This window comes from Lampris incognitus, chromosome 2, assembly GCF_029633865.1.
Source record: "Lampris incognitus isolate fLamInc1 chromosome 2, fLamInc1.hap2, whole genome shotgun sequence".
NCBI lineage: Eukaryota > Metazoa > Chordata > Actinopteri > Lampriformes > Lampridae > Lampris > Lampris incognitus.
The window spans coordinates 97,595,264-97,622,130 of record NC_079212.1 but is presented as its reverse complement, the minus strand read 5'-3'; the positions used below and the strand labels follow the sequence as shown (position 1 = coordinate 97,622,130).

At 44.5% G+C, this 26,867-nt stretch overlaps 2 protein-coding genes across 2 annotated transcripts in view; both read left to right on the top strand.

Annotated features, from left to right (window-relative positions):
* Nucleotides 1-111: 111 nt before the first annotated feature.
* On the top strand, nucleotides 112-6,338 carry zmynd10 (zinc finger, MYND-type containing 10). Its single transcript, XM_056274867.1, has 12 exons — nucleotides 112-249; nucleotides 2,911-3,019; nucleotides 3,206-3,322; nucleotides 3,412-3,465; nucleotides 3,640-3,792; nucleotides 3,908-3,996; nucleotides 4,301-4,395; nucleotides 4,541-4,704; nucleotides 5,247-5,372; nucleotides 5,468-5,589; nucleotides 5,701-5,826; nucleotides 6,007-6,338. The coding sequence occupies exons 1-12, from the start codon at nucleotides 161-163 to the stop codon at nucleotides 6,125-6,127; spliced, it is 1,365 nt and encodes a 454-aa protein (XP_056130842.1). The 5' UTR covers nucleotides 112-160; the 3' UTR covers nucleotides 6,128-6,338.
* Nucleotides 6,339-6,949: 611 nt separating this feature from the next.
* Nucleotides 6,950-26,867, top strand: part of LOC130106908 (ras association domain-containing protein 1-like) — a 28,194-nt gene continuing 8,276 nt past the window's right edge. The window contains exons 1-3 of the mRNA XM_056273219.1: nucleotides 6,950-7,266; nucleotides 8,984-9,340; nucleotides 23,019-23,143. Coding sequence (XP_056129194.1) covers nucleotides 9,025-9,340; nucleotides 23,019-23,143 — 441 coding nt within the window. The 5' untranslated portion in view covers nucleotides 6,950-7,266; nucleotides 8,984-9,024. The remainder of the gene's footprint in view (nucleotides 7,267-8,983; nucleotides 9,341-23,018; nucleotides 23,144-26,867) is intronic.

Below are 26,867 nucleotides of genomic sequence, written 5' to 3'. Positions count from 1 at the left end.
GTGTGGTGGTAAGTAGCTCATGTTTTGTGTACAGTAACTATGGAAACTGCAGCTGGGAGCTAAAGTAACCGCCGTCCAAAAGTTCCAAGAACTGGACTTGGATGACTCTTACTCGTTTTTCTTTCTTTTATTTTTGATAAATCTTCAACTCGTCTCCTAAATGGACACGTCAGTGATACTCCACGGTGAGGCAGAGGGATATGTTAGAAGTCTAGAGAACCTCTCCGTCAGGGAGGTTGGCTCTCAGAGGTAAGGGACGGATAAGATAGTTCTGTAATGGATCATGTAACGTTAGCAGTTTAGCTAGCGCCGTCATGGAGCCTTATGAACGAGCCGAGAGGCGCCACAGTCACAAGAAGTATCTCGGACATCTAACCGAACCGTTAAAACAGGTGCAGCTATTGTGGCGGAGATAAGGAAGGAGGCCGTTCAGTGACAAGTCGGAGGTACTTCTTGTGATTACTGCGGTCAAGCTGGCCGTCACTTGCATCTCCCTGGTCAAACCGCCCACCCCTGAATTTGGAGTGCGCTCGTATTCTCACCTTTATGGCAAGAGCGAGCCGAAGGGGAGAGTTCACGACTTTACTCTGCCATTGCAGTATGAAACTCTTACCTGAAGAGAGGCTATGACATGTCTTTTTGTTTTTGTTTTTTTAATTCTACCCGAGCACCCGAAATACAATACAATTTATCAATTTGCGTTGCACTTGGCGAAAGGATACACATGTGACTACGTCCGGTTTTCGAAATAAGGTTCTAACAGTACAAAAAAACATGGATTATAGTCATAGAAAGCATAAAGCATGTTATTTGTGCCCCTTATGAATTAAAACAGCCCACTAAATTGTGAGTGCGTCACTTGATTCTTAGGATGTTTTTTCTTGCAACCCAAAACCAGACAATGACTGATATATTTGAGTTCAGGATAAACCTCACTGCCTACTAACTCAAAATCAAGCATTTTTAGTGTATCATTTTCTATTTCATACAGTCTATGATCGTTTTCGAGAATTTCAAAGTTAAAGTCCCACATTTGTAACTTCAAATGGCTTCCTTTCTAAAACTTGGGGCACTGTTAAAAACACGTTGCTCCATAATTTCTGACAATGACTGATATGTTTGTATTCAGGATAACCCTGACTACACGATAACCCAAAATCAAGCATTTTACTGTATCATTTAGAGGATTTCAAAGTTAAAGTCCCACATTTGTAACTTCAAATGCCTTCCTTTCTAAAACTTGGGGGTTCTTCAAAAACACATTGCTCCATACGTTTTGACAGTGACTGATACGGTTGTATTCAGGATTCTCCAAAATCACTCAAGAAAAATGCAGAATTGTGTGTGTGCATGTTGGGTTATTACTCCAAAATATGAATGTAGTATTACTTAGATTAAGAATATATTCCCCATTGCATTTTCAGAGCGCCTCAGTCTTCACCAACAAAGCCATAATAATGTAAAAAAAAATGTGAGACTTTGGAATTTCTCACAATTGACTCCGTAAAAACCCGTAATTTTGTCTATGCATGTAATTTGAGTAGTTCTCAGTGGCCATATATTGTTCACTGTCAAAATTTATGGAGCAATGTGTTTTTACAGCACCCCAACTTTCAGACATAAAGTCATTTCAAAGTAAAAATGTGGGACTGTAACTCTGAAATTCTCTAAAATGATAGGTACAGTAAAAATGCTTGATTTTGAGTTAGTATGCAGTAAGAGTGTCATACTGCAACCCTAGTCTTTGGAAAGTGAGAAATCTGACAGAAGTCCACCTGTCAGCTTGCTCTGGGCCATTTGATATAAAGGTACTATGCACGTCCTCCAAATTTAGGTGTAGCTGCTTTGACCACGGAGTTGCAAGTGACAGTTAGCTTTACCGCAGTATTTGACAGAGCACTGCTTCGATCAGTACCGATTTAGTTAGCACAGACATTTTACCAAGATTACAAAGAGTTGTAATCTTGTTGGCCCAAATGTTCAAGTTTTATGCATAAAGTGTCATGGGACCCCCAGGTTTAAATTCATCTCTTGGGGGCGTCCGGGTAGCGTAGCAGTCTATTCCGTTGTCTATCAACACGGGGATCGCTGGTTCAAATCCCCTTGTTACCTCCGGCTTGGTCGAGCTACAGGCACAATTGGCCGTGTCTGCGGGTGGGAAGCCGGATGTGGGTATGTGTCCTGGTCACTGCAGTAGCGCCTCCTCTGGTTGGTCAGGGTGACTGTTCAGGGGAAGGGGGAACTGGGGGGAATAGCGTGATCCTCCCACGTGCTACGCCCCCCTGGGGAAACGCCTCACTGTCAGGTGAAAAGAAGCGGCTGGCGACTCCATGTTTATCGGAGGAGACGTGGTAGTCTGCAGCCCTCCCCGGATCGGCAGAGGGGGTGGAGCAGCGACCGGGATGGCTCGGAGTAGTGGGGTAATTGGCTGGGCACAGTTCGGGAGAAAAAGGGGGGAAAATTCAAAAGAAAATATCATCCCTCTTATGGATGTCAATAATGGGGTTGTGGTCAGGGTCCTGGACCACCGCAACCCCACCCCAATTCCCCAATTCAAAGCTTCAGATGATACTGGACTGAGATAATGCTTGATGACGCCTCATAAACATACAGGGGAATGACAATTATTGATTTTTTTCCCCAGTATAGCTACAGCTGTTAGTATACATAAGTCTAGTAGCAACTCTGGCACGCTACCCAATGAACAGTTTTAGTTTCATAACTTTATATTCCAAACAATGTAGTCAAATGGTAATATCTGCAAGTCACTTGTGAATTTCAGGCTTATTAACAATTGTGGCCTATTGACAAAGTTTGTTTTCTGTCCCAAATGCATGATATGCATCAGTTTTTATCTGGTAGTTGGCCTATCATAACTCAATAATAAATCCTTTTTTTCTGTGCTGACAGGTGGTTCAAACAGCATGAGTACATAGAAAAACTCAACATGCAAGCAATACTGGATGCATCTGCCACACATGATGAATTCATAAAGGAGCTGCTTGTATCTCACGGAAAGGTATTTACTAATAGTGTTTCACAGCCCTATGATCTTATATGCTGACAGCCCTGAGTTCAACCTGCTAATTAGGGGTTGTTGGTATTGTTATTAACACTAATAATTACTAGTACTCAGAATACCAAGATGGAAGCAGGATGGACATGTTAAAAAACTGACAATTCGGCCTTTTCGCTCCCTCGCCAGATTTCTACCCTGGTTCGCGAGATGATTGTTGTTGAGCTGTGGAAACAGAAAGTGTTCCCTGTTCTTTGTCAATTACAAGATTTTAATCCCAAGAGTACATTTCCACTTTACATGGCGGTGAGTAGGATTAGTCTAAATGAAGAGTTATCATTGGTCACAGCTAGATTGTTGCAGTCTCTCCCCTGCTTTTTCTGTCTCCTCCACAGATTCACCATGAGGCCACAGTCATAAACCTTCTTGAAACAGTTTTGTTTCATAAGGTAGGTATTTACACAGATCAAGTCTATTAACAATATTTCAGAGCATGTATATTACCTCACAGTTATTTCATACAGCCTTATTTACTTTTATTATAAAGGTTTTTATTTCACTTAGCTTTGATTGAAGCTTAACTTTGTGTGATACCTTGATGACAGCCACTCTGTGTGTTGTAGGATTCGTGCGACGCAGCTGACGACTCCCTTCTCGACTTGATGGATTACTGCCACCGCAAACTGACGCTGCTGGTGAGCAAAACCTCCAGGGAGGGTGCCCCGGTTCAGGATAGACACAGCCTATCAGGCAAAGCTGATGCATCCTCAATACAGGTAGAGGGAGGCTGTGTGATCACTGAGAAGTCTGATGTATAGCCCAGATTATTGCAGTTACCTTTCTTAAAGTAAAGTGCGGGACGGATCAAATCTATCTTTAATTCGGTTATAGGAATTGCAGATTCAGAGTGCTGCACTGGAGTATGAGATCTCCCTCAAGGCCCTCTCTGTGCTGCGCTACATCACTGACCATGCTGACAGGTGCGAGACCCTCTCGGCTGTTAGCCAGGTTTAAGTTTTGGTGGCTTTCATGATCAAACCTGAAAAATTTCATCACACTGATCTTTAGGCAGTTCCAAGGAGAGCATTTTATGGATTGTGGGCACTCCTTGGTGTTTTTATTGTTTATTTAGACAGTGGGTAAGAAGCATGAGCGATGGAGTTGCAGGGCATGGGTATGGTTCCAGGGAAAGGGGTCTTAAACTTCTGGACTTTCTCTTGCCAAGCGGTTTCTTTTTGCATACAGTACTGTGAGTTTTTGGGGTGTATTTGCTTCCCCCCGCAGCATCAGTGTGATCAGTCGGATGCTTTGCACCCATAACATGCCTTGTGTGTTGGTTCAGCTGATTGACTGCTGCCCTTGGAGTCGCTACAGCTCAGGTGAGTCTAGCATCAAACACATCCATATTTGAATGAAAATGTGATCTTACATTTTCATGTATGGTAAAGCAATGGGCAACTTTTTGTCAAGTAAGGGATCGTCCATTTCTTGATTTTGCTTTGCCTCTGACTGCAGGTGAAGTAGAAAAGTTCATAAATGGCAAATGGGAAAAAATCCCCTCAGAAGACCACTTGAAGATGACAAAGCTGGATGGCCAGGTCTGGATTGCTCTGTACAACCTGCTGCTAAAGGAAGACTGTCAAAGGAAATATAACTTTAATAATTTCAACAAGAACCAGCTTCTGAAGGTACTTTGTGAATAGTGCTGATGTTTCCTCATCTCATCTGTGATGGTAGTTTGAAATCGCAAACTGTTGAACATGTCACACATTTTCATAGTTTATTTTTTACATGGATGCTATGTCACTGGTTGATCACATGGTATAGCATCTTATTTTAATAATCTGCAGATACTCTATTGTTGATAATCCATACTGATTAATTCCTCTGTCCAAGAAGCTATTGGATATTAGCTTTAAAATGAAACTCCGGGAGTATGCAAGTGCCAGATCATTGTTATCTTAACATTGTATTAAATATTTTCTCTCACTAGAAAACAGACAAAGTTTCCTGAGATTGTTTTGACTGAGCCGTTTCCTCCAATTATCACCCCTCCCCCCCTTTTCCTGGAACAGTAATTGTTTGACGTGTGTATCATCCTATAAGTACAATGTATTTATTTTTCACGCTGTCTTAGACAAGAGGGTAATGTTGTTTCTTAATAACCTTTGAAACAGTCCAACTTTAGGCTTTTATAATGCATTTTGGGCCTGTTATTTGTGTGCTGTAGCTCAGGGGCTTCCTAACAGACGTTTTGGTGGATCAGCTGCCAAACCTAGTGGAGCTTCAGCGTTTCCTTGCTCATCTTGCTATTAAAGACCCTGCCCCTCCCAAAAAAGAACTCATTCTGGAACAGGTAGTTCTCATACACACACAAAACTCCCGATCGTATCTAAATAAAACTGTCCCACTGTACTGACCACTGAACGATATATAAATGCTTTTCTTTAGATTCCAGAGATGTGGAACAACATTATGCATGAGAATTCTGGCAAGTGGAGGGCCATTGCTAAGTACCAAGTTAAAGAGACTTTCAACCCCTCTGAGAACGACCTGAGACAACAAGCGCAGAGGTAATCCTGAACGTTTAAGAGCAGCCGAGGACTGGATGGACCCAGACACCGCCTTTATATAAGTATTATGATTGTATAATCTATTAATATTTGGTAAATGTTTCCCCTCAGGTTGGCCCAGACTTACAGCTTGGATGTAATGGAGAGTTTAATCCCTGAGAGGCCCAAATGCGGATCCTGTGGGAAAGAGGCCACAAAGAGATGTTCTCGGTGCCAGATGGAATGGTATTGTCACAGGTGACACATGGAATTATATTATTTATTTGTTCATTCAGGATTACCAAACAACACACTTCTTGGGAATTGCATGAATAAAGGCCTTTGATTTCCTTATTTATATCGCCTTCTGAAAAGTTCACTTTACTTGCTGACGTAAATGAGGATCTGGAGTTTTATTTGACGCCCTGTTCTATTCAGAGAGTGCCAGGTGAAGCACTGGCCCAAACACAAGACCGCCTGCCAGCTGATGGCTGAGGCTACAGAGAGGGTTCATGAGAAAGCTGGAGAAAGCAAACACTTGGGAGTAAACGCCATATGAGACAGGAAGTTCGTCTGCACGAGAACAGATCAACACCCGCGCATCACCGAAACTGCCATTCCTATGAATTTCAACAGAAATGTTTAACATGGCTTCATTTCAAGAGTTTTGCAAAAATAAACACCCTCTCGAGTTTGTAATGCTTCAGAAGTGTAATTTGATAACACACAATATGTTTGTTAAACTATTTGTTACCGTACAATAAACTTATATGCACACCTATTTAAGCGAGGGCTCCCTTTCATGAAGGATGAAGTGTAAGATGCGAGGCTGTGTGTTCGGGGCTGTGTGAATTCCTTCGCTGTCAAACAGATTTTTCCATCCGCTCTGATGTCGCGTTGGACGCCGTGGAGATTAGCGCCACTCAACTCCTGCAGCAAGTGAAATTGTTTTAACGAGCCATTGTGGCCGCCGCAGCATGTTTCCATCCGCCCCCACGCAGAGGAGGAGGACTCGCACGCTCTCGCTGCACAACGCCGCATATGCAGGCCGCTTCTCAGCAACTTAGGCAGGCTGTAGATTCACAAATAACCAGCCGGTTTTATTGCCAAGCTGATGTTTGTTTGTTTGTCATTTTTGTTTGTTCGGACTTTGCCCTTTTCTCGGCTCGTTTGATTTTTTTTTTTTTACACGGGGTCTGACGCGCCACTAAACACTCAAAACTAATCAATCGACCTCGAACGGGACGGCTGATTTCGGATAGGCGCCGCGCTCGAGTCGCACCCAAGTCCCGCACGTTGAGTTCGCGTCTGGTGGGGGCGAAGGGACTTTACACGCCCACTCCGCCGGAGTGCGTGCTCGGTGGACGCCTGTGCGTGCAAGCAGTCCGGATGTCGGGTCGGTCTCGTCTCACGACTGCGATGATAAACTAAAGGAAACACAGAGCAAGCAAAAAAAAAGAAGAGAAAAGAAAGAAGAGAAAACCCCCATCGCGGCTCGCTTTTGCAGCGGAAAAATGCGGCGGGTCTCCGAGAGTATGGACTCGGTGAACGCAGTCAGCCGGTGACTGGTTGTTTCCAGAGATGCGTCTGCACACCTCCGTTATTCCCCAGCCAGCAACGGCGGCGGATTTATTTCACTCTCCCCCGCCAACAACTTGTAAGGGCGAGCGGAAGAGTTCAAGGCGCTCCCCTGTTTCGGTAAGTTCCCGCGGGATGGAAATCGCGCTGCTTTTCGATCATCTTCGAGCGAAAATCGCCCGCTTGGAGACGATCTCGAGGTCTTGTGATCCGAGAACGGCCCGAAACCCATCTGTCGCGGGTCAAACCGGAGCAAGACCGCAGGCGGTTAAAGTGAGTTAAACCCACAGTAGATTTGAAGCTTGGCTCGGTTTTTAAACTACGTTTTCTCCATCGGTGGGAACGGGTTCCGTTAGGAGTTGCCAACAACCGCGTAACTGCATGTGTACTGTATGTGTACTGCATGTATACTGTATGTGTACTGTATACTGCATGTGTACTGCATATAATACTTAATGTGCACTGCATGTATACTGTATGGATGCTGCATGTGTACTGCATGTGCACTGTATGTATACTGCATGTGTACTGGATGTGTACTGGATGTATACTGTATATATGCTGCATGTGTACTGTGTTAATACTGTATATGTACTGTATGTATGCTGCATGTATACTGTATATATGCTGCATGTGTACTGCATTAATACTGAATGTGTACTGCATGTATACTGCATGTGTACTGGATGTATACTGTATATATGCTGCATGTGTACTGTATTAATACTGCATGTGTACTGCATGTATACTGCATGTGTACTGCATGTATACTGCATGAGTACTGTATGCTGCATGTGTACTGCATGTATACTGTATATTTGCTGCATGTGTACTGTATTGATACTGCATGTATACTGCATGTGTACTGCATGTATACTGTATGTATACTGTATATATGTTGCATGTGTACTGTATTAATACTGCATGTGTACTGCATGTATACTGCATGTGTACTGCATGTGTACTGGATGTATACTGTATATATGCTGCATGTGTACTGTATTAATACTGCATGCGTACTGCATGTATACTGCATGTGTACTGGATGTATACTGTATATATGCTGCATGTGTACTGTATGTGTACTACATGTATACTGTATGTATACTGTATGTGTACTTCATGTAATGACTTAAAATAAGGACGCAGTGTCATAGCTGCTAAGCACAACTGATGTATGACTTTATTATGAACATAACAATAAGAAGTCATTGTCTTCTGTTTATAATATGAAGCAGGCCGAGTACTGACTGCACATTTTCCGATGAGTATGTAACATCACATATTACTGACATCATATTGTGATACGACACTATAATATAAATGCTTTTGCAGGGGCTCGGCTCCTCTGAATCATGTATTTGGCTAGTTAACCCAGAAATACAAGCTAACACATCGGATATACTTGAAAATGTTCATTTAAAGATTTGTTCAAGCACGCTATGGGTAATGGAGGATGTCTCACTTAGTACACCTCCTTTGATGGCGCTTCTGTGAAATGCTACCGCAAATGAAACCACATGGGCAGTAAATAGCATGTGATAAAAGACGTCAGGCTAAGAGAGCGTGGTGGGGGTGCAGGAAAAAAATATCTTTAAATCTTAGAACAGCATATATTTTTACATGCACTCACAAAAACTTTTTATATGGTTCGACCCCCCCCCCCAACACACACACACTCAAATCCTTGTAGATGGTACAGCTGAACGTGAGACAGTTCGTGTAAATGAGTTGAGTTGCAACTGAAAAAGTCAGCAGTTAACAACCACAAGCTTCTATCAAGTCACCAAACGTTTGTTTGATGGACAGAATGCCATAACAGTCTATTATCTTTCAGCTGACAGGGATTATGGAAAGTCCCAGGGCCTGAATGACAAGATGTCTTGGGGAGAGTTTATTGAGCTGCGTGACCTGAGGCTGGACAGAGATCAGATAGAGCTGACCAGCCCACGGGCGCCCTGCTCTCCTCCTCGCTTGGAGAGGACCAATGCCTTGCGGATCAGCCCGACTAAGGTCCCAGAGCTGCTGAGCCGAGTGGGCATTATCAGACTGAGTGACACCAAGGATCCCCATCTTACAGAGGAGAAGGGAGAAGGGCATGACTTCCAACCTTGCAGCCATGCTCAGCCCACCTGGTGTGACCTGTGTGGGGATTTCATCTGGGGACTTTACAAGCAGAGCCTGCGCTGCACTAGTGAGTTTCTCAGTGTAAGGAGTATGTAGCCTATGTGCGTGTCATTGTGATGGTGGGGCTAGTCCTATTCATGTAAGAGAAGATGGGTTTGTGATTTCAAAAATAAGCAAAAGTAACTTCAACATTGTCGTCATATAGGCCTCTGCATTTAGCGCGAGCATACCGGTTAATCTGCATGTATTTGTCACACCTTTCGGTTTCAGCTCATTGTGTTTCATCAGAAGTAAATGGATTGTTTGGTCGAGAGCCATTTGAGTACAGATCACAGGGTATCTGTAGGCGGTTTTCACCAGTATGTCAATAATATGCAGTAATGTAGGTGGTAAAGGTTGTTCTGTCATTGTCTAGGTTCTGAGTTCTAGGGAACTACGTTTGTTCCTTGCGTTATCATGCCACAGTTGCAATAAACTGGAACTTCCTTCTCATAAACTGAAACGTTCCCATACATGACTGCAGTTTAAATTCAGTGTGTATGATGTGCAATGAGATTAGATTTTCTGCAGAAATATTTTGAACTAAAAAGTACAACCTAGTACAACCAACCGCATGACTCACCGACACATATCTCGTGGTGATTTGAGCAACCGGTTTGCCTTGTCAAAAACTTGAACACTCAATAAAAACAATGCAGATTGGGATGCATATAAATCGTTCATAGCTCTCATGGGACTCATAACTGTTTAGCATGGCCCCGGAATGACATAGTCCTTAGTATTATTTCAAGCCACACTTAACGAGGGACACGCAACCTTAATTGCACCTGTGTATTTTTTTCATGTTTAGAGGCTGACATAAGATAACGAATCTAACTGCAGTGAGGCTGTTTACACCTGGCATTAACATGCATCTTGGGTGATCCAATCACAAGTGGACAGCTTTAAGTAGATCAGTTCACACCTGGTATTAAAATGCGTCTCCACATGCGTCTCCAGGGCTCACTTGTGACTGGATCAAACTTCCCGCTCTATATGCAAATAAACACGTACGTAGGGGGTGTGGTTTAGCCACGGCTGCAAACGGAGAGAGAGGTGTGGCTCACGGGAGAGTAGCACGCCGGCCCATGTGAGTGAACAAATGGAAGATATTAGCCTGTGTTAATTGCCTAAAACTATGTCCGCCTTCATCTCGAACCCTCCCTGTGGCACGTGTCACAATCACGTAAATAAATCAGAATCACAATCAGAATCATGTTTAATGGCCATGTAGGTTTGCACTACATGGAATTTGAATCTGGTTTCATGGCTCTCTTGGTGTACTTAACATAGAATAACAACACTACAACAACAATCTTCAGATATATACACAAGGATTGACTATATACAGGCAACATAAGAGATAATAAGGTGGAATGGTGTGGAGAATATACCAGAGATGCTGAAATAGATGCAGGTTACTTGCATCCCTGAGGTAGATGGACATGACAGAGCATACCAGTATACGTACAATGTACAGTACAGTACAGTATATAAAAAATGGTTGGATTTACTGATAGTGTTAAGCGTTCATTTGAATGACAGCCCGCGGAAAGAAACTGTTTTTATATCTGGTTGTTTTGGGGTACAGTGCTCTGTAGCACCTACCAGAGGGGAGGAGTTGGAACAGGTTGTGACCACGGTGTGATGGATCTGCAGTGATGTTGCCTACCCGTTTCCTGAGTCTGGAGGTGTATAAGTCCTAAATGGAGGGCAGGTTGGCACCAGTGATTTTCTCTGCAGATCTAACTGTCCATTGTAGTCTGTCCCTGTCCTGTTTGGTGGCTGAACCGAACCAAACCAGACAGTGATGGATGTGCAGAGGACAGACTGGATTATTGGAGTGTAGAACTGAATCAACATTTGATGAGGCAGGCTGAATTTCTTGAGCTGGTAGAGAAAATACATCCTCTGCTGGACCTTTTTGATGATTGTATCTATGTTGGATGCCCACCTTAGGTCCAGGGGGATTGTGGAACCCAGAAATCTGTAGGTTTTGACCGTAGACACCATATGGTTGAGTATGGTGGGGGGGCAGTGTTGGGGGGCTAAACACATATAGAAACGCAAGGAAAGAGGAGTCGAAGCAATAGGCGTTTAACAAAATGAGACATCCTTGTTCACTCCTCATTTTAATGGGCCCTCAATTAGTTTGACGTATTTCACATCTTTAAGAGACCACTATCAATGATTCCACCAAATTATGTTGTCATACAAAATTTGAAATGTTCTTAAAGAAATAAAATAAATCATCCCATAGCCCAACTGCACTTTTTTCTTTTCTCTGACATAGAGGATAATTTTAGGGTGCTGGCATCACAGAGGGAGAGTTAGGGAACCCGGGCACACAGCACCACTACTTCCAGCAACAATCATGTCGGCACCAATAATGCTAGGATGAAGCAATCAGAGATCATAAAAGCCAGCCTACTCAGAATGCTTGAGTTTGCCAGAAAGATGTGTTGGCATCAATTAATTGTCTCTGGTCCCTTACCCGTCAGGGGTAATGATGAGATGTAGAGTAGGCTCACCTCAATGAACCACTGGCTGGCTGGTTACTGTAATGAGCAGGGATTCGGCTTTGTTGATAACTGGCCTTCTTTCTGGGGCCGCCCGTACCTGCTGAAAGCGGACGGCATTCACCCTACTGGGGACGGTGCCGCTCTTTTGTCTAGCAATATAGATAGCTGTTTACGTTTAGTTTGACACTAGGGACTTATCATTCAGTAGGTTGCAGGTGATTAGAGAGCCTGCTAGGTTTAAATCTAGTGCGGATGTGGAGTCAAGTAGTTTAATTAATATGATTAGCCAGGGAATTTCTCATAGTGTAGCTTATCAGACTGACAGCTTGGTCTATAGCATTGAGACCATCTCTCTACCCTGCTGTATTGCTCCCAAGCTATCCTCTCCTAAATGTGTGAATCACAATAAGCTAATAATTATTCCTACCACTGGTGGTGGGTAAATGTGCAACGAAGTACCTAATAATCTACAGAACCAAACATCTAATGTTATCAAAAATGTGACCACATATCGTCCAAAGCATTGGTTGTCAAAATTGTCAACAAGATGTCTAATTCCAATTAATCTTTCACCTATTAGTAGCTCTGAAGTTCTGCCTACTACTGATCACTTCTACAAGATGCTTAAATTTGGTTTCATAAATATCAGATCATTGTCTACCAAAGCCTTACGAATAAATGATTCTTGAACATAGTTTTGATATGATTGGGTTATGTGAAACATGGCTGAAACCAAATGTTTTCCTTCCCTTAAATGAAGCTTCCCCACCTGACTGTACTTATGTCCATGTAGCTCAGGCAAATAAACAAGGTGGGAGTGTTGCCTTAATATATAAATCTATTTTAAATCTGACTTCTAGACTTGAATATAAATTCCAGTCTTTTGAGGCTCTTGTTCTTGGTCCATCTCCCTCAGCCATGAATAGACTGTCTCAGTCCAAATCGTGATACTCTATCGGTCTCCTGGCTGTTGCTCACTATTTCTTGAAGAATTTGTCTCAAGCCTTGTTACTCACTCTGATGAGATTCTAATTCTTGGTGATTTAAATATTCATCTGAATAAGGCTGCTGATCATCTAAGTAAAGCCTTTCTGGCACTAGCTTGATACTTTTGGGTTCTCTCAGTTTGTTCAAGAGTCAACTCATTGCAGTGGTAACACCCTTGATTTGGTTTTATCTAAAGGGACAGCTGTTTCTGATCTGAATGTCTTGCCAACCACATGTGCTGTGTCAGATCATTTTCTCATCAAATTTGAAGCATTATATGGCCTGTCCAGTTAATGTCAGCACAGGTGTAATTGCCATTAGCCACACTGGTCCCTCCACTGTAGCTGCATTTGGCCAGCAGCTGCCTGAAGTCTTGGCTCCTTTCACTGCGGTAACTGACTGTTGAAAATTTCACTAGTGACTTAAATGTGGCCCTCTCTAGTCTCCTCAATTCAGTTGCACCTCTCACTACCAGAGCTAGGTGACTAAAGAGGCCTACACCCTGGTTTAATGATTTTTTTCTCCCCATTAAAGCTCTTTTTTTTTTTAAGGAGTTGTTCCTTATCTGATGCAAGGGTCTAATGACAGGATGTTGTGTTGCTGTAAAGCCCCCGAGGCAAATTTGTAATTTGTGATATTGGGCTACACAAATAAAATGGACATGACTTGACTCTTAAGCGGGCCTGCAGGAGACTGGAATGTAAATAGCGAAAATCAAAATTGGAAGTTTTTTACTTATCGTGGCATGATTCAAAAAAGGACTGGTTGTTAAAATCCCTAGTGTTTGCACTGCAACAGTTTCGGCGGGAATTAAACTGGAGATGTCTGCCAAGGTGACATTGCCACCACCAGGACACATCATCAGTTGTGTACCACAGCATCACAGGGTGTTTCGGCCTTTTATCACAAGACACCCTCCGCTGAGGCAGGCCCACCACAGGTTGATCGGTCCTGGGTGTGTGACCTGTGGTTAGCTGTTCACCCTGGCAGCCCAGACGGTGTCTCTCCTTTTGATCCAGATCCAGTGGCTAGTCCTTTCAGCAGTGTTGGCTAGCTCTTTGATCACTCTCCTATGGGCCTGCCCCCTGACTCCTAGTTCCCTCAGGAGTTTTGCTGTGGAGCTGGCAACAAAGCCCCTACAACCCACCTCCACACGATGCACCTTCACCTTCCAGCCTCTGTCCTCTGCTTCGGCTGCTAGGTTGGCGTACCGCAGCTTCTTACACTCACACGCTTCATCGACTGCATCCTCCCAGGGGACTGTCAGCTCAATGATGTAGGCGAGCTGGCAAGAATTGGGCCAGAGGACGAGGTCTGGTCGCAAGGTGGTTGTTGCGATCTCTGTCAGGAAGATGAGGTTCTGGCCTAAGTCCACTCGCATTTCCCAATCCCTGGCTGAGTTTAGTGAGCCTAAGTTGGGAAGTGAAGGGTTGGCCTTCAGTTTATCCCCCTCCTGAACAAAAGCTGGAAAACACCGGGGTCCTTCCTGGTTGTTGAAGGGTTGGGCATTGATGGAAATCCTCTTGTGATCGAGTTCAGCTGCCAAGCACCTGAGCACCTGATTGTGTCGCCAGGTGTATCTGCCTTGGGTAAGGCTGGTCTTGCAGACAACCAAGATGTGCTTGAGGGTTGCTGGGGCTGTACACAGGGAGCAAGATGGATTCTCTCCAAACCAGAGATTTAGATTTGTGGGAGAGGGCAGGACATCATATGTGACTTTGATGATGAAACTAAGCCTGTTCGATTCCATGCTCCAGAGCTCACTCCATGTGAGTTTCCTCTTTTCAACAACCTCTCACCTCATTCAGTGGCCCTGTTTGGCTTGTGCTACGGCTTTAGAACATCTGGGTGCTTCTTCCTGTCGGTGAACCTCCTCAACCAGCATAGTTCGCCGTTCGGTAGTAGTCACCTTTTGCCAGGTAGGTGTTTTTATTCCCAGGCCAAGGCCGCCTCTGCCTTGTTGAACATGGCCTAGTACGTCTCGGTGGCGGAGGGCAGATTTCGCCTCCGGTACAGCTGCAGCTGGGGTCCATTTCTTCCCTGTTGCTAGGGTTGGAGCACCTCCTCTCACTACCGGGTCTCGGGATTCTGTGAGGGACATGTCCAGCCCCACTTTGACACATTTGAATTCCTCAACCAGGCTGGAAATTGGCTGTGCGAGGGCTCCATTGCCGTAGAGTCCAACACTGCTGAGGCACTTTGGCAGTCCAAGCCACTTCCTCACCTGGGAGTTCACTAGCCTCTCCAAGCGATTGGCATGAGATAGTGAGACCTCGTACATGGTTATTGGCCACATGAGTCGGGGTTGCAGTCCAAACTGAAAGCACCAGAGCTTCAATTTCCCGGGCAGTGCGGTGTTGTTGATTTGCCTGAGGCCACTGATTGTAATTTGACGAAGTTGCTCCAGTTGCTGGGTGTCTTTGAGGTCTCCATTGTACAACCATCCGAGGCTCTTGATGGGTTTCTCCCGGACTGTGGGGATTGGTTGATCACTGATGCAGAACCGTTCATCTGTTAGTTGGCCTTTAACAAAGGAGATGCTGCGAGATTTATTTGGTTTAACCTCCATTCGTGCCCACTTGATGTTTTGCTGGAGTTTCTGCAGCAGGCGCCTGGTGCATGGTTTTGTTGTTGCTATGGTGGTCAAGTCATCCATATACGCCTGGATTGGTGGAAGTCGCATGCCATTCCTGGACCTTTCGCCTCCCACCACCCATCGAGATGCACGGATGACAAGCTCCATTGCCATGGTGAATGCCAGAGGGGAAATAGTGGAGCCCGCCATGATGCCAATTTACAGATGTTGCCAAGTGGTGGTGGTGTTCTGTGTTGTGACACAGAACTGGAGATCCTGAAAATAGGTCTTGACCAACTCTTTGATGTTTTTGGGGACATGGAAAAAATCAAACGCTGTCCACAGGATCTTGTGAGGAACTGATCCAAAAGCGTTGGCGAGGTCTAAGAAAACCACGTGCAGGTCTCTCCGTTCTTTCTTGGCAGCTTGTATCTGGTGCCAGATGATATTAGCATGCTCCAGACATCCTGAGAAGCAATGGATCCCGGCTTTCTGCACTGATGTGTCGACAAAGTTGTTTCTTTGCAGGAATGTGGAGAGCCTTTGGGCAATCACACTAAAGAAGATCTTTCCCTCTACATTTAGAAGGCTGATCTGGCGAAACTGGCTGATGCAGGAAGAGTTCTTCCCCTTGGGGATCAGAATGCCTCCTGCTCTTCGCCATGCCTTGGGTATGACTCTTTTCTGCCATGCCACTTTCATCAGCTTCCAGAGGTATTTCAGGACTACTTGAGTGTTCTTATAGAGTCTGTACTGAATACCATTGGGCCCAGGAGCTGACATCGATCTTGCCTGCTTTACCATCCTCTCCACCTCGCTCCATGTGGGGGGTCTTGTGTCCATATGGTGGACAGGTGGGTGAATTGGTGGCATGTCATCCGGGATAGTGACTGGCTCATGTCTCCGGACATCAGAGTAGGTCTTCTTTAGGTGCTCTTCCAGATCTCGTATGGGGACTCTGAGGCTCCCATTCTTCTCGCTGTCAAAAAGGCTCTTGACAAAGCTGTAAGGGTTGCTGTAGAAGCGAGTCCTAGCCCGTTCTTTCCTCTTATGCTGTCGTCTGAGGTGTTCTGCTCTTTGCAGCTTTGTCAAATGCTGCTTTATTTCAGTCTGCAGTGCGTCAAGCCCAACCCTCTCTCCCTCTGTGGCCTTCCTCCACTGCTTCCTCAGTTGTCTTCTCTCCTTCACCAACCTGTCAATTTCCCGCTGCCTCCTGGATTTGGGCTGGGTTGAAGGGTCTTTCTGCCTACTGGGTATCTTCTCCTTTACCCCAAATCTCTCTGCACCATAGCTGTAAATTATGGCTCCCATGTTCTTCAGTTTTCTTTCAACTGTTCCCTTTTGACCTTCTAGCAAGAGGACAAGGTCAGAGTTGATGGTCTCCCACTCAATCTTCTGGCTGGACTTGGGCCACAGGATTTGAGGTTTTCTTCCTTCCATCTTCCTCTCTGCTGCTGGCTGTGGCTGGCCGGGCTCCAGACCGGAGTCCACTGGAGGGTCTATGCAAAGCTGAACTTCGTCTGGGGTGCTGGTACCCTGAGGACTGTGGGGGTTCTCCTGCCTCCTGGCTTCACTCTACTGATTTGGCCTACTTCTTAAAAAGTATTGGTCAATGCGAGGCCCCTTACCGAGCTCACTAAGGCACTTCTTTTTGCCTTGATGGATCTTGAGACCCTTCACTGATGTAACCTTTGACCAGTCACAGATGCAGCTGTGCAGCTTTTGTCCTGCCAGTGTTGATGATCCATCGGTTGCAGTGCTAGTCGTCCGACTCATTGTCAAATCCTTTCCTTGTTCCGTTACCGTGTGATCCACCTGTGAGTCATCTTGTGCCCCCGCTCTTGCAGACTCTGGGGGTATTCTTCTCTTTAAAGTTTTCGTAGCAATATTGGGTGGATCCAGGAACGCTACCTAGCGCTGGGTCCTGCTAGTACGAGTCGCTAGCCCATACCAGCCCCGTTGGGGTCTATTCCCTCCTGTCAGCAGTCTTTCCAGGCTGTCATCTGGTCTTTCCCTGATCATCAGCTGCCCTTTCGCAGCGGTCACTGGTTTACTCCAGATATTCAAGATTCAAAAAAGGACTGGTTGTTAAAATCCCTAGTGTTTGCACTGCAACAGTTTCGGTGGGAATTAAACTGGAGATGTCTGCCAAGGTGACATTGCCACCACCAGGACACATCATCAGTTGTGTACCTCAGCATCACAGGGTGTTTCGGCCTTTTATCACAAGACACCCTCCGCTGAGGCAGGCCCACCACAGGTTGATCGGTCCTGGGTGTGTGACCTGTGGTTAGCTGTTCACCCTGGCAGCCCAGACGGCGTCTCTCCTTTTGATCCAGATCCAGTGGCTAGTCCTTTCAGCAGTGTTGGCTAGCTCTTTGATCACTCTCCTGTGGGCCTGCCCCCTGACTCCTAGTGCATGAGTGTTTATTGAGCAGGATAAACGGTTCGGATGATGGATGGATGGATAACCCCAGATTTCTCTTTGACACTGTATCTTAACTTACTAAAAAGCGTCCATCTATTAGCTGCTCACCATTCACGGCCCGTGAGTTTCTAGACTTCTTCTGCTATAAGGGTGATGAGATCATAAACAAAATTAGTTTTTCAACTCCAGCTACTTCTGCAGATCCTGTCTTACCAAATTCATATCTAGTATACAATGAGTCACTGTTATTGCAGCTTTTGAGGCTGTCTCTCTTGATACTTTGACTAAGCTTGTGTCAGCTTCTAAACCAACTACTTGCCTACTTGACCTGTTACCAGCAAAACTTTTTAAAGATCTCTGGCCTTTTCTGGGACCTACAGTGCTAGACATTGTTAATTTATCACTTACTACTGACATTGTTCCCAGCAGTTTTAAGACAGCTGTGGTTAAACCTCTATTTAGAAAAGCTGCACCTTGATCCAGGATCTCTTAATAACTATCAACCAGTCTCTAGTCTTCCATTCTTTTCTAAAGTACTAGAGAGAGTTGTGTATCAACAACTTTCGACCCATATAGAAGAAAACCATCTATATGAACCTTTTCAATTGGCTTTCAGGGCCTGTCACTCCACTGAAACTATTCTGACCAGAGTGGTGAACGATCGCTTACTCGACTCTGATTCCACTTCTGTGCTTCTACTACTGGACCTCAGTGCAGCCTTTGACACCATTGATTACTGTATACTATTAGACAGATTAAATTGTAATTTTGGTGTCTCTGGCTTGGCTTAAGTCCTACTTATCTAGAAGAGCACATTGGGTCTGCTATAGTAATATTACATCAAAATTCTCTGATGTTAAATACGGCGTACCTCAGGGCTCAGTTCTTAGCCCTCTACTTTTCTCTCTTTATATTTCACCTGTTGGCCAAATTGTACGCAGTTACAGATTAAATTTCCATTGCTATGCTGATGATACTCAACTTTATGTGCCTATAAGGGCTGATGATCATACTCAAATGACTAATTTAGAGGCCTGCTTAGATGCTGTGAAAAAGTGGATGTCTAAACTTTCTGCTTTTAAATTTGGATAAAACTGAGATGCTGGTCCTTGGCCCTGCTAGACACAGACACCAATTTGATCAAGTAAGGATAACAATTGACAACTCCGTGATTTCACAAAGTGTAGCAGCCAAAAATCTTGGTGTTACGTTTGATCCCATTCTTTCCTTTGATAAGCACATTAAATAAATCTCCAAGACTGCCTTTTTTCACTTACGTAACATAGCTAAAATTCGGTTTTTTCTGTCCATGGCTGATGCAGAGACTCTAATACATGCATTTGTTTCATCCATACTTGATTACTGTAATGTTCTGTTTTCAGGATTTGCCATATTGTAGTACTAAAAGTTGTGAGATGGTTCAGAATGCTGCAGCTAGAATCCTACCTAAATCTAGGAAATTTGACCATATTACACCAATTCTTGCCTCCCTTCATTGACTTCCTATCCATGTTAGATCAGAATGTAACGTGCTTCTGCTGACTTACAAAATCCTAAATGGGCTTGCCCCATCTTACCTGTCTGATCTCCTTAAACCGTACATTCCATCTCGAGCTCTTCACTCTTAAAATACAGGGCTCCTGTCTGTATCCAAAGTTAAAAAGAAGTCAGCTGGTGGCAGGGCCTTTTCCTATCGGGCCCCGTTCTTGTGGAATGACCTGCCTGCTGCCATCAGACAATCAGAGTCTGTTGAGTCCTTTACATCCAAACTTAAAACTCATCTTTTTGCCTAAGCCTACTACACTGCTCAAAAAAATAAAAGGAACACATAAGCAATGCAATGTAGCTCCAAGTCAATCACACTTTTGAGATATCAACCTGTCCAGTTAGGAAGCAACACTGATTTGTGAATCAATTTCACCTGTTGGTAAATTGTCTAATTTCCACCAGGTGGAAATTAGACAATTTGCAAGACAACCCCTATAAAAGGAATGGATTTGCAGGTGGTGGCCACAGACCATTTGCCTGTCCTCATCTTTTCTGGCCGATCTTTGGTTAGTTTTTAATTTTTGCTAGTGCCCTCACCACTAGAGGTGGCATGAGGCGGTATCTGCAACCTACAGAAGTTGCTCAGGTAGTGCAGCTCATCCAGGATGGCACATCAATGCGTGCTGTGGCAAGAAGATTTGATGTGTCTCCCAGCACAGTGTCCAGAGCATGGAGGAGGTACCAGGAGACAGGCCAGTACACCAGGAGACGTGGAGGGGGCCGCAGGAGGACAACAACCCCGCAGCAGGACCGCTATCTGGTCCTTTGTGCAAGGAGGAACAGGAGGAGCACTGCCGGAGCCCTACAAAACGACCTTCAACAGGCCACTAATGTGCAGGTTTCTGCTCAAACAGTGAGAAACAGAATGCATGAGGATGGTATGAGGGCCCGACGTCCACAATTGGGGCCTGTGCTCACAGCCCAACACAGTGCAGCCCGATTGACCTTTGCCAGAGAACATCTTGGTTGGCAGATTCGCCATTGGTGCCCTGTGCTCTTCACAGATGAGAGCAGGTTCACACTGAACACATGTGAAAGACGTGAGAGAGTCTGGAGACGCTGTGGAGAACGTTCTGCTGCCTGCAACATCCTCCAGCATGACCGGTTTGGCAGTGGGTCAGTGATGGTCTGGGGAGGCATATCCTTGGAGGGCCGCACAGACCTCTACGTGCTAGCCAGAGGTACCATGACTGCCATTAGGTACCGGGATGAGATCCTCAGACCCATTGTCAGACCATATGCTGGTGCAGTGGGCCCTGGGTTCCTGCTCATGCATGACAATGCTCGTCCTCATGTGGCCAGAGTGTGTCAGCAGTTCCTGTATGTCGAGGGCATTGATGCTATGGACTGGCCTGCACGTTCCCCAGACCTGAATCCAATCGAGCACCTCTGGGACATCATGTCTCGTACCATCCGCCAACGCGATGTCGCACCACAGACTGTCCAGGAGTTGACCGATGCCCTGATCCAGGTCTGGGAGGAGATCCCTCAGGAGACCATCCGTCGTCTCATCAGGAGCATGCCCAGACGTTGTAGGGAATGCATACAGGCACGTGGAGGCCACACACACTACTGAGCCTCATTTTGAATCGTCTTGAAGAATTTCCACAGAAGTTGGATCAGCCTATGTTCTCATTTTCCACTTTGATTTTGAGTATGATTCTGAATCCAGACCTTAATGGGCTAATGATTTTGATTTCCATTGATCATTCTTAGGTTATTTTGCTCTAAACACATTCCTCTGTCTAATAAATAAAGATTTTCAGCTGAAATATTTCATTCATCGAGGTCTATATTGTGTTTTTAGGTGTTCCCTTTATTTTTTTGAGCAGTGTATTTGGTGCCTTTAAGTTGAGTGCTTCACAACCTGTACTGCATGGCAGGTCGGTTTCTTTCTCAACGACTTTACCAAGCACTGTTCTGCTGACGAGATTATAGCGTTTAGATTATTGACTATTGCAAACTGTTCTCTTCTCTCACATCTTTTTTTTTTAAATCTCTCTGAAGGATGTCTTCTCCTTTTTCTTTTTCTGTTTGTGAATAGTGTCATTTGAGTCTCCTTTGTGTGCATGTGCAGTCAGTCTTCCTTCCAGGTCTCCGTGGTAATGATGGCCGCCACCTGGAAGCTGCTTGGCATCCCCCTCATCATATTTTTTTTTAATACACTTATAAATCCATATAATTTTGTTATGCTGTTTCAATGTTATGTCCTTCTCTCACTAAGATGTGTGACTAATTTCTTTTTTAAAATTATTTTTTTACATGGTGATTGATGCTCGTCACATGGCTTAGGTCCTGGGCTGTTCCGGTGGTGTCTGGACACTGCTTGGCATCCTGCTCATCATATTCTTCATACATTTTATAATTCCATTATAATTCTGTTATCCTCTTTGAATGTTATATTCTGTAAATTGTGTAAACACAACATCCATTGCATGTTGTCTATCTTGGGAGGGAGATCCCGTCTCTGTTGCTCTCCGTGAGTTTTCTCCCTGTTAAAGGTTTTTTTTTTAGGGAGTTGTTCCTTATCTGATGCGAGGGTCTAAGGCCAGGATGTTGGGTTGCTGTAAAGCCCACTGAGGCAAATTTGTAATTTGTGATATTGGGCTATACAAATAAAATTGACTTGACTTGACTTTTATTTCCTTTCCATTTTGTTGTGAAGCACAACAGGTTTTTAAAAAGTGCTGTGTAAATAAATGTTATTATTCTGATGATGATGTAGATCTGTCTGAAAGCCTTCAGAACCCTGACCTGATATATTGCATTTAAGAAATAGTCTATTGTGGGTAAATTGTTTCACATTATTACAATGGCATGGACGCGGCAAATACATGTCACGCCAGAGAGAGACAAATAATCTAATGAGGAAAATTAACTGAGTGAATTAGGAACGTCAGGCTCCGATTGTTTGCCTTCTTTTATTTTGTGCTCAAAATACACAGCATTAAGTTGAAACTCATTCGTAAAACTCGTTATGCGGGAAAATGTAAATGTCGGAACACTATAGAGTTTGTAATTCGCAACCCGACCACGTCGGTTCAGACTCAGATTATTTAATTATTCCAGTGGGTTTGAGAGGGCCGGGCTCTGCACTGCGGTGGATCAATGAACTTGAACCAGAAGTTGAACTTGAATGTGTAAACGGGCGGGGGCTCTCCTACAGTTGTGGGTCAAGTGTGTCAACTTGTGGATCAAGTTGTGTGTCAGAAATTACAGATGAAGTTTAAAAAAAAAAGAAGCCCAGAGGAGGCTTTGGTGACCAATGTGGCCTGGGACATGTGCATTCACATTTCAAATGCAATGTGGACAAATGCATCCCAGGCCACCTCTGAATGTGGCCTGAGTGATTGGATCTCGAGACGCATTGGCCAGGCCAGGGAGAATAAAAAACATTTAGAATCCCAAACTGCCCCAGAGCAGTTCACATTTAGAGAAAACAAAGTAATGGATGCCTTTTTACATGTGTGTGACCTGTGATTTTAGTATTGCCAACAGTGTATACGTAGACAAAAACTGACTTCTATGTATACTTCTTAAGGCATGCATCTATTTTACTCTTGAGTTCATACCAACTACCCATGATGAAGGCCCATTATGTGAACTGTTCTTTCAGCCTCTGACTGTTACCTCCTTTCTCTTGCAGATTGTAAATTCACATGCCACTACCGGTGCTGTGCTCATATCAAGTTAGACTGCAGATGGGACCAAGGCTGTACAGCTGACCAAACGTATGTTGTGGAACTTAGCATAGAGACAGACACAAATGTGGTAAGAACCCTTTAGCACTCAACAAAGAGCACATCTGAAGTACTGTTTTCTCTTCCACAGATCATGCAGCCTTGTATAACCACCAGTGGTTGTGCCCCTCTCAGGGCTATAATCAGCCTATGAAAAGGCCCCCCCCCCAAAAAAATTGACCTTTTTACTCCACACACAGGATACCTTACACAAGCCGGCCTTTGCCCTACTATGGCTTCGATCACATTGTACTTTAGTATACTAAAATTTGTAACTTAATGGCAGGATCTCCAAATAATGGACTTTTCAGGCTTAAAATTATCATATGGCAGTGACAATGAGCTCATTTTGTTCCTAAGGTATAACTGCTGCTTGGTTTCGTTGAATACACTTGAGGTCATTCTTTTGTTCGGTCGAATGACCTACCTTGCCCCCGTGGCTACACCCCATGGCTACACCCATGTTCTCTCCACAGCATACAGAAGACATAGAATCATGTCCAAGGATCCATGAAATATTCTGTGCACTGACATAAGCAATAATTTATTATTTCTTGTCATAAAACGAGATAATTAACAATCCTCTATATATTGTTCATCAGTGCAGTATCATATACCCCTTTCACACTGGCCAAAAAAACTCGCCTTTGGTCAATCGTTGACCAATCATTGACCACCAAAGGCAGATGTTAGCGGTTTTTTTGGCCAGTGTGAAAGGGGTAATAGCCTACTAATGATCACATAAAACGGACTAGGCATTTCATCATTGAATCTTATTTGGGGTATTTGGGAATACAATTTAATCATTGCGTTGTTTGACCCAAAATATTTTTGAGGAAATCCAGTTGGCTTGTTTTTTTGTTTTTTGGTCTCCAGACGAAATGTCTTTATTATGACATTCTGCGACACACCTAGTGTCACGACCCTTACTTTGAAAGCCACAACAAAGAGATGCCTGAAATTCAGTAAAAGCTTACAGCCATTCAAACATCAATGCTTTCTACACACACAAAAAACAAAAAACAACTTTGTCCCTACTTGTGTACAGAGTTAGTCTCGAGTGCCTGTTTCATTATGTTATTTCCTTATGTTGTGTCCTCACATGCAGCGTATGGTTGCTGTGCCCCCCTTTTTTTTATTGAACTTTATGAACATACAGTCAGCAATTTTCAAACATTCAGGTGTTAAGTGAAACATAATTCTTATATAATTTAAATTTCTACGAGTGAAAATGGAAAAAGACGGATAATCAAATGTAATATGCAAAGTAAACAAATTAACAAATATAAAGTATTGTAACGTGCATGGATAAGAAGACACGTTGGCCGCTGGCTGGCGGGTCTGGCCCTTTAGTCGAGCGGATAGCGATGCCTCCTGCGGTGTGTTGTGACTTCTCTTATGTACACTATTGTAGTGTTACTATTCGTGGGTTACTAACTTAATCACTATTATATATAAGTACACGGAGACGAGGATGCGGCACAAGTCTGATCTTTACTGACGGAGACATCACACACTACTAGGCTCGACCAGTGTATTACAGAACTCAGTAGTGGTGACAGTCCAACACAATCGAGCACCGAGTGCTCGATCCAATACACCACATCCCTCTTTTCCAACTGAGATGTGGCCTACTCATCAGTTGCTTCAACAGTAGACCCTTTACCGAACCATTAACACTATGGCATTAACACTGAACAAGTCTTTTCTACTTGCATACTTCAATGATTAATACAGCATTTTTTTTAAATGACAGATGACTCTCATTAAACAACATAAACCATTTCCTTTTCACATTCTGGTGGTTAGCATGTAAAAATTTTGAACATTCAGCAATCTTGCAACATTTCAGGTTAAACACACCTTGTACTCTTTGTTTCACCTTCTTTTTTTCTTTTTTTTTTCTTAATAAACACTTGAATGATCACACAAAAGAACCCTGAGGTTAGTCATTGTATCTGGCAGGGCGCCTAACTGCTCTGCCGCACTTTGTGTAGCATGTGGGTGTACTGCCTGTAGTCACCGGAGGAGGGTCGTGTGGTGGCAGGTCATGTGGTGGTGAGTCAACTGGCACAGGCGCTTGCGAGGGTGAGGGTTGTACCTCTGGGTCAAAATGTTCCTCACTGTCCGTGTCTCTGAATAGGCTCGGATGTATCTTCCTCAGATGTCGCCTGTTCCTTCTTTGCATCTTCCCAGCCGGTGTCTGCACAGTGTAGGACCGTGGTTCATCTCGCTGTCGGATGACAACGGCAGGCTCCCAGCCGCGCCGTGTTTGCATGTGTACGGTGTCTCCTGGGGTCAACACTGGCAGGGGCTTTGCACACTGGTCGTAACGTTGTTTTTGGCAGAACTGCAGTTTCCGGATCTTGCTGTGAATGTGCTGTGGGACTGATTGTGTCAGCACAGCACTGGAGTACGGAAGTGTGCTTCGTAGAACTCTCCCCATCAACATTTGTGCAGGTGATACGTCCAGTCCTGTCACCGGTGTGTTCCTCAGTGACAGCAGCACCAGATGTGGGTCAGTGCCGGTCTGCATTGCCTTCTTCAGAGCATGTTTCACTGTCTTTATGGCTCTCTCAGCCATGCCATTTGAAGAGGGAAAACCTGGGCTGGAGTGTGTGAGCTTGAACTCCCATGAAGCTGCAATTGACTTCATCTCATAGCTGGCAAATGGGACATGGTCACTCACTATCTCCCTAGGAATCCCGTGTCTGGCAAACACAGACTTCATCTTCTGGATTACTGTGTATGCTGTTTTGTCAGATATGTTGAGCACTTCAGGATATTTGGTTAGGTAATCAACTAACAACAGGTATGACTGACCGTGTAGCTCGAAGATGTCAGCTCCGACTTTCATCCATGGCAGTTCTGGGACCTGATGCGGCATAAGTGGCTCAGCCTGCTGTTTGGGCTGTAGCTGCTGGCATTGCACGCACTTTTCCACCATTGCCTCGATATCTCGTGCCATGCCAGGCCAGTAGAGAGACTTTCTTGCTCTGGCTTTTGTGCGCTGCACTCCTTGGTGTGCAAGATGCAGCTTCTCCAAAATCGTGCTCCTGAAGCTCTGGGGTATGATGATTTTGTCTCCGACCAAGACAATGTCATCTTCCATGCTTATAATGTCCTTTACTGCCCAGTAGGCGTGTAGTTTTCTGTCCAAACTTTTCTTTTTCATGGGCCAGCCTTTCTTGTGTTTCTCACACACAGCTTGCAGCACGCTATCTGCTGCCGTTGCTTTCTTTAATTGGCTGAATGTTTCCTCGCTCAAGGCATCTGTGGCATCCAAGGCATACACAACTCTCTCATCACAAGGGTTTTCATCAATATGGTCACCTTCTCTGCTAGCTGTAGCGCGTGAGAGTGTGTCGGCAATGTACATGTGCTTGCCTGGTGTGTATGTTACACTCAGATCATACCTCTGCAGTTGTAAAAGCATACCTTGCAGCCGCGCAGGTGCTTTGCTCAGCGGCTTGCGCATGATGACCTCCAGAGGCTTATGATCGGACTGGACAGTTACTGGTCTGCCGTAGACATACTGGTGGAATCTCTTAGCAGCAAACACTATAGCGAGCAACTCTTTCTCTATCTGTGCGTACCTCTTTTCTGTGTCGGTGAGCGCTCGTGAGGCATAGCACACTGGGCGGTCGTCCTGCATCAGACAGGCTCCCAGTCCATCCTTTGAGGAGTCTGCTTGTAGAGTGAGAGGCTGCTTGTGATCGTAGTATCTCAGCACAGGGGCTTGTGTGAGGATGGTC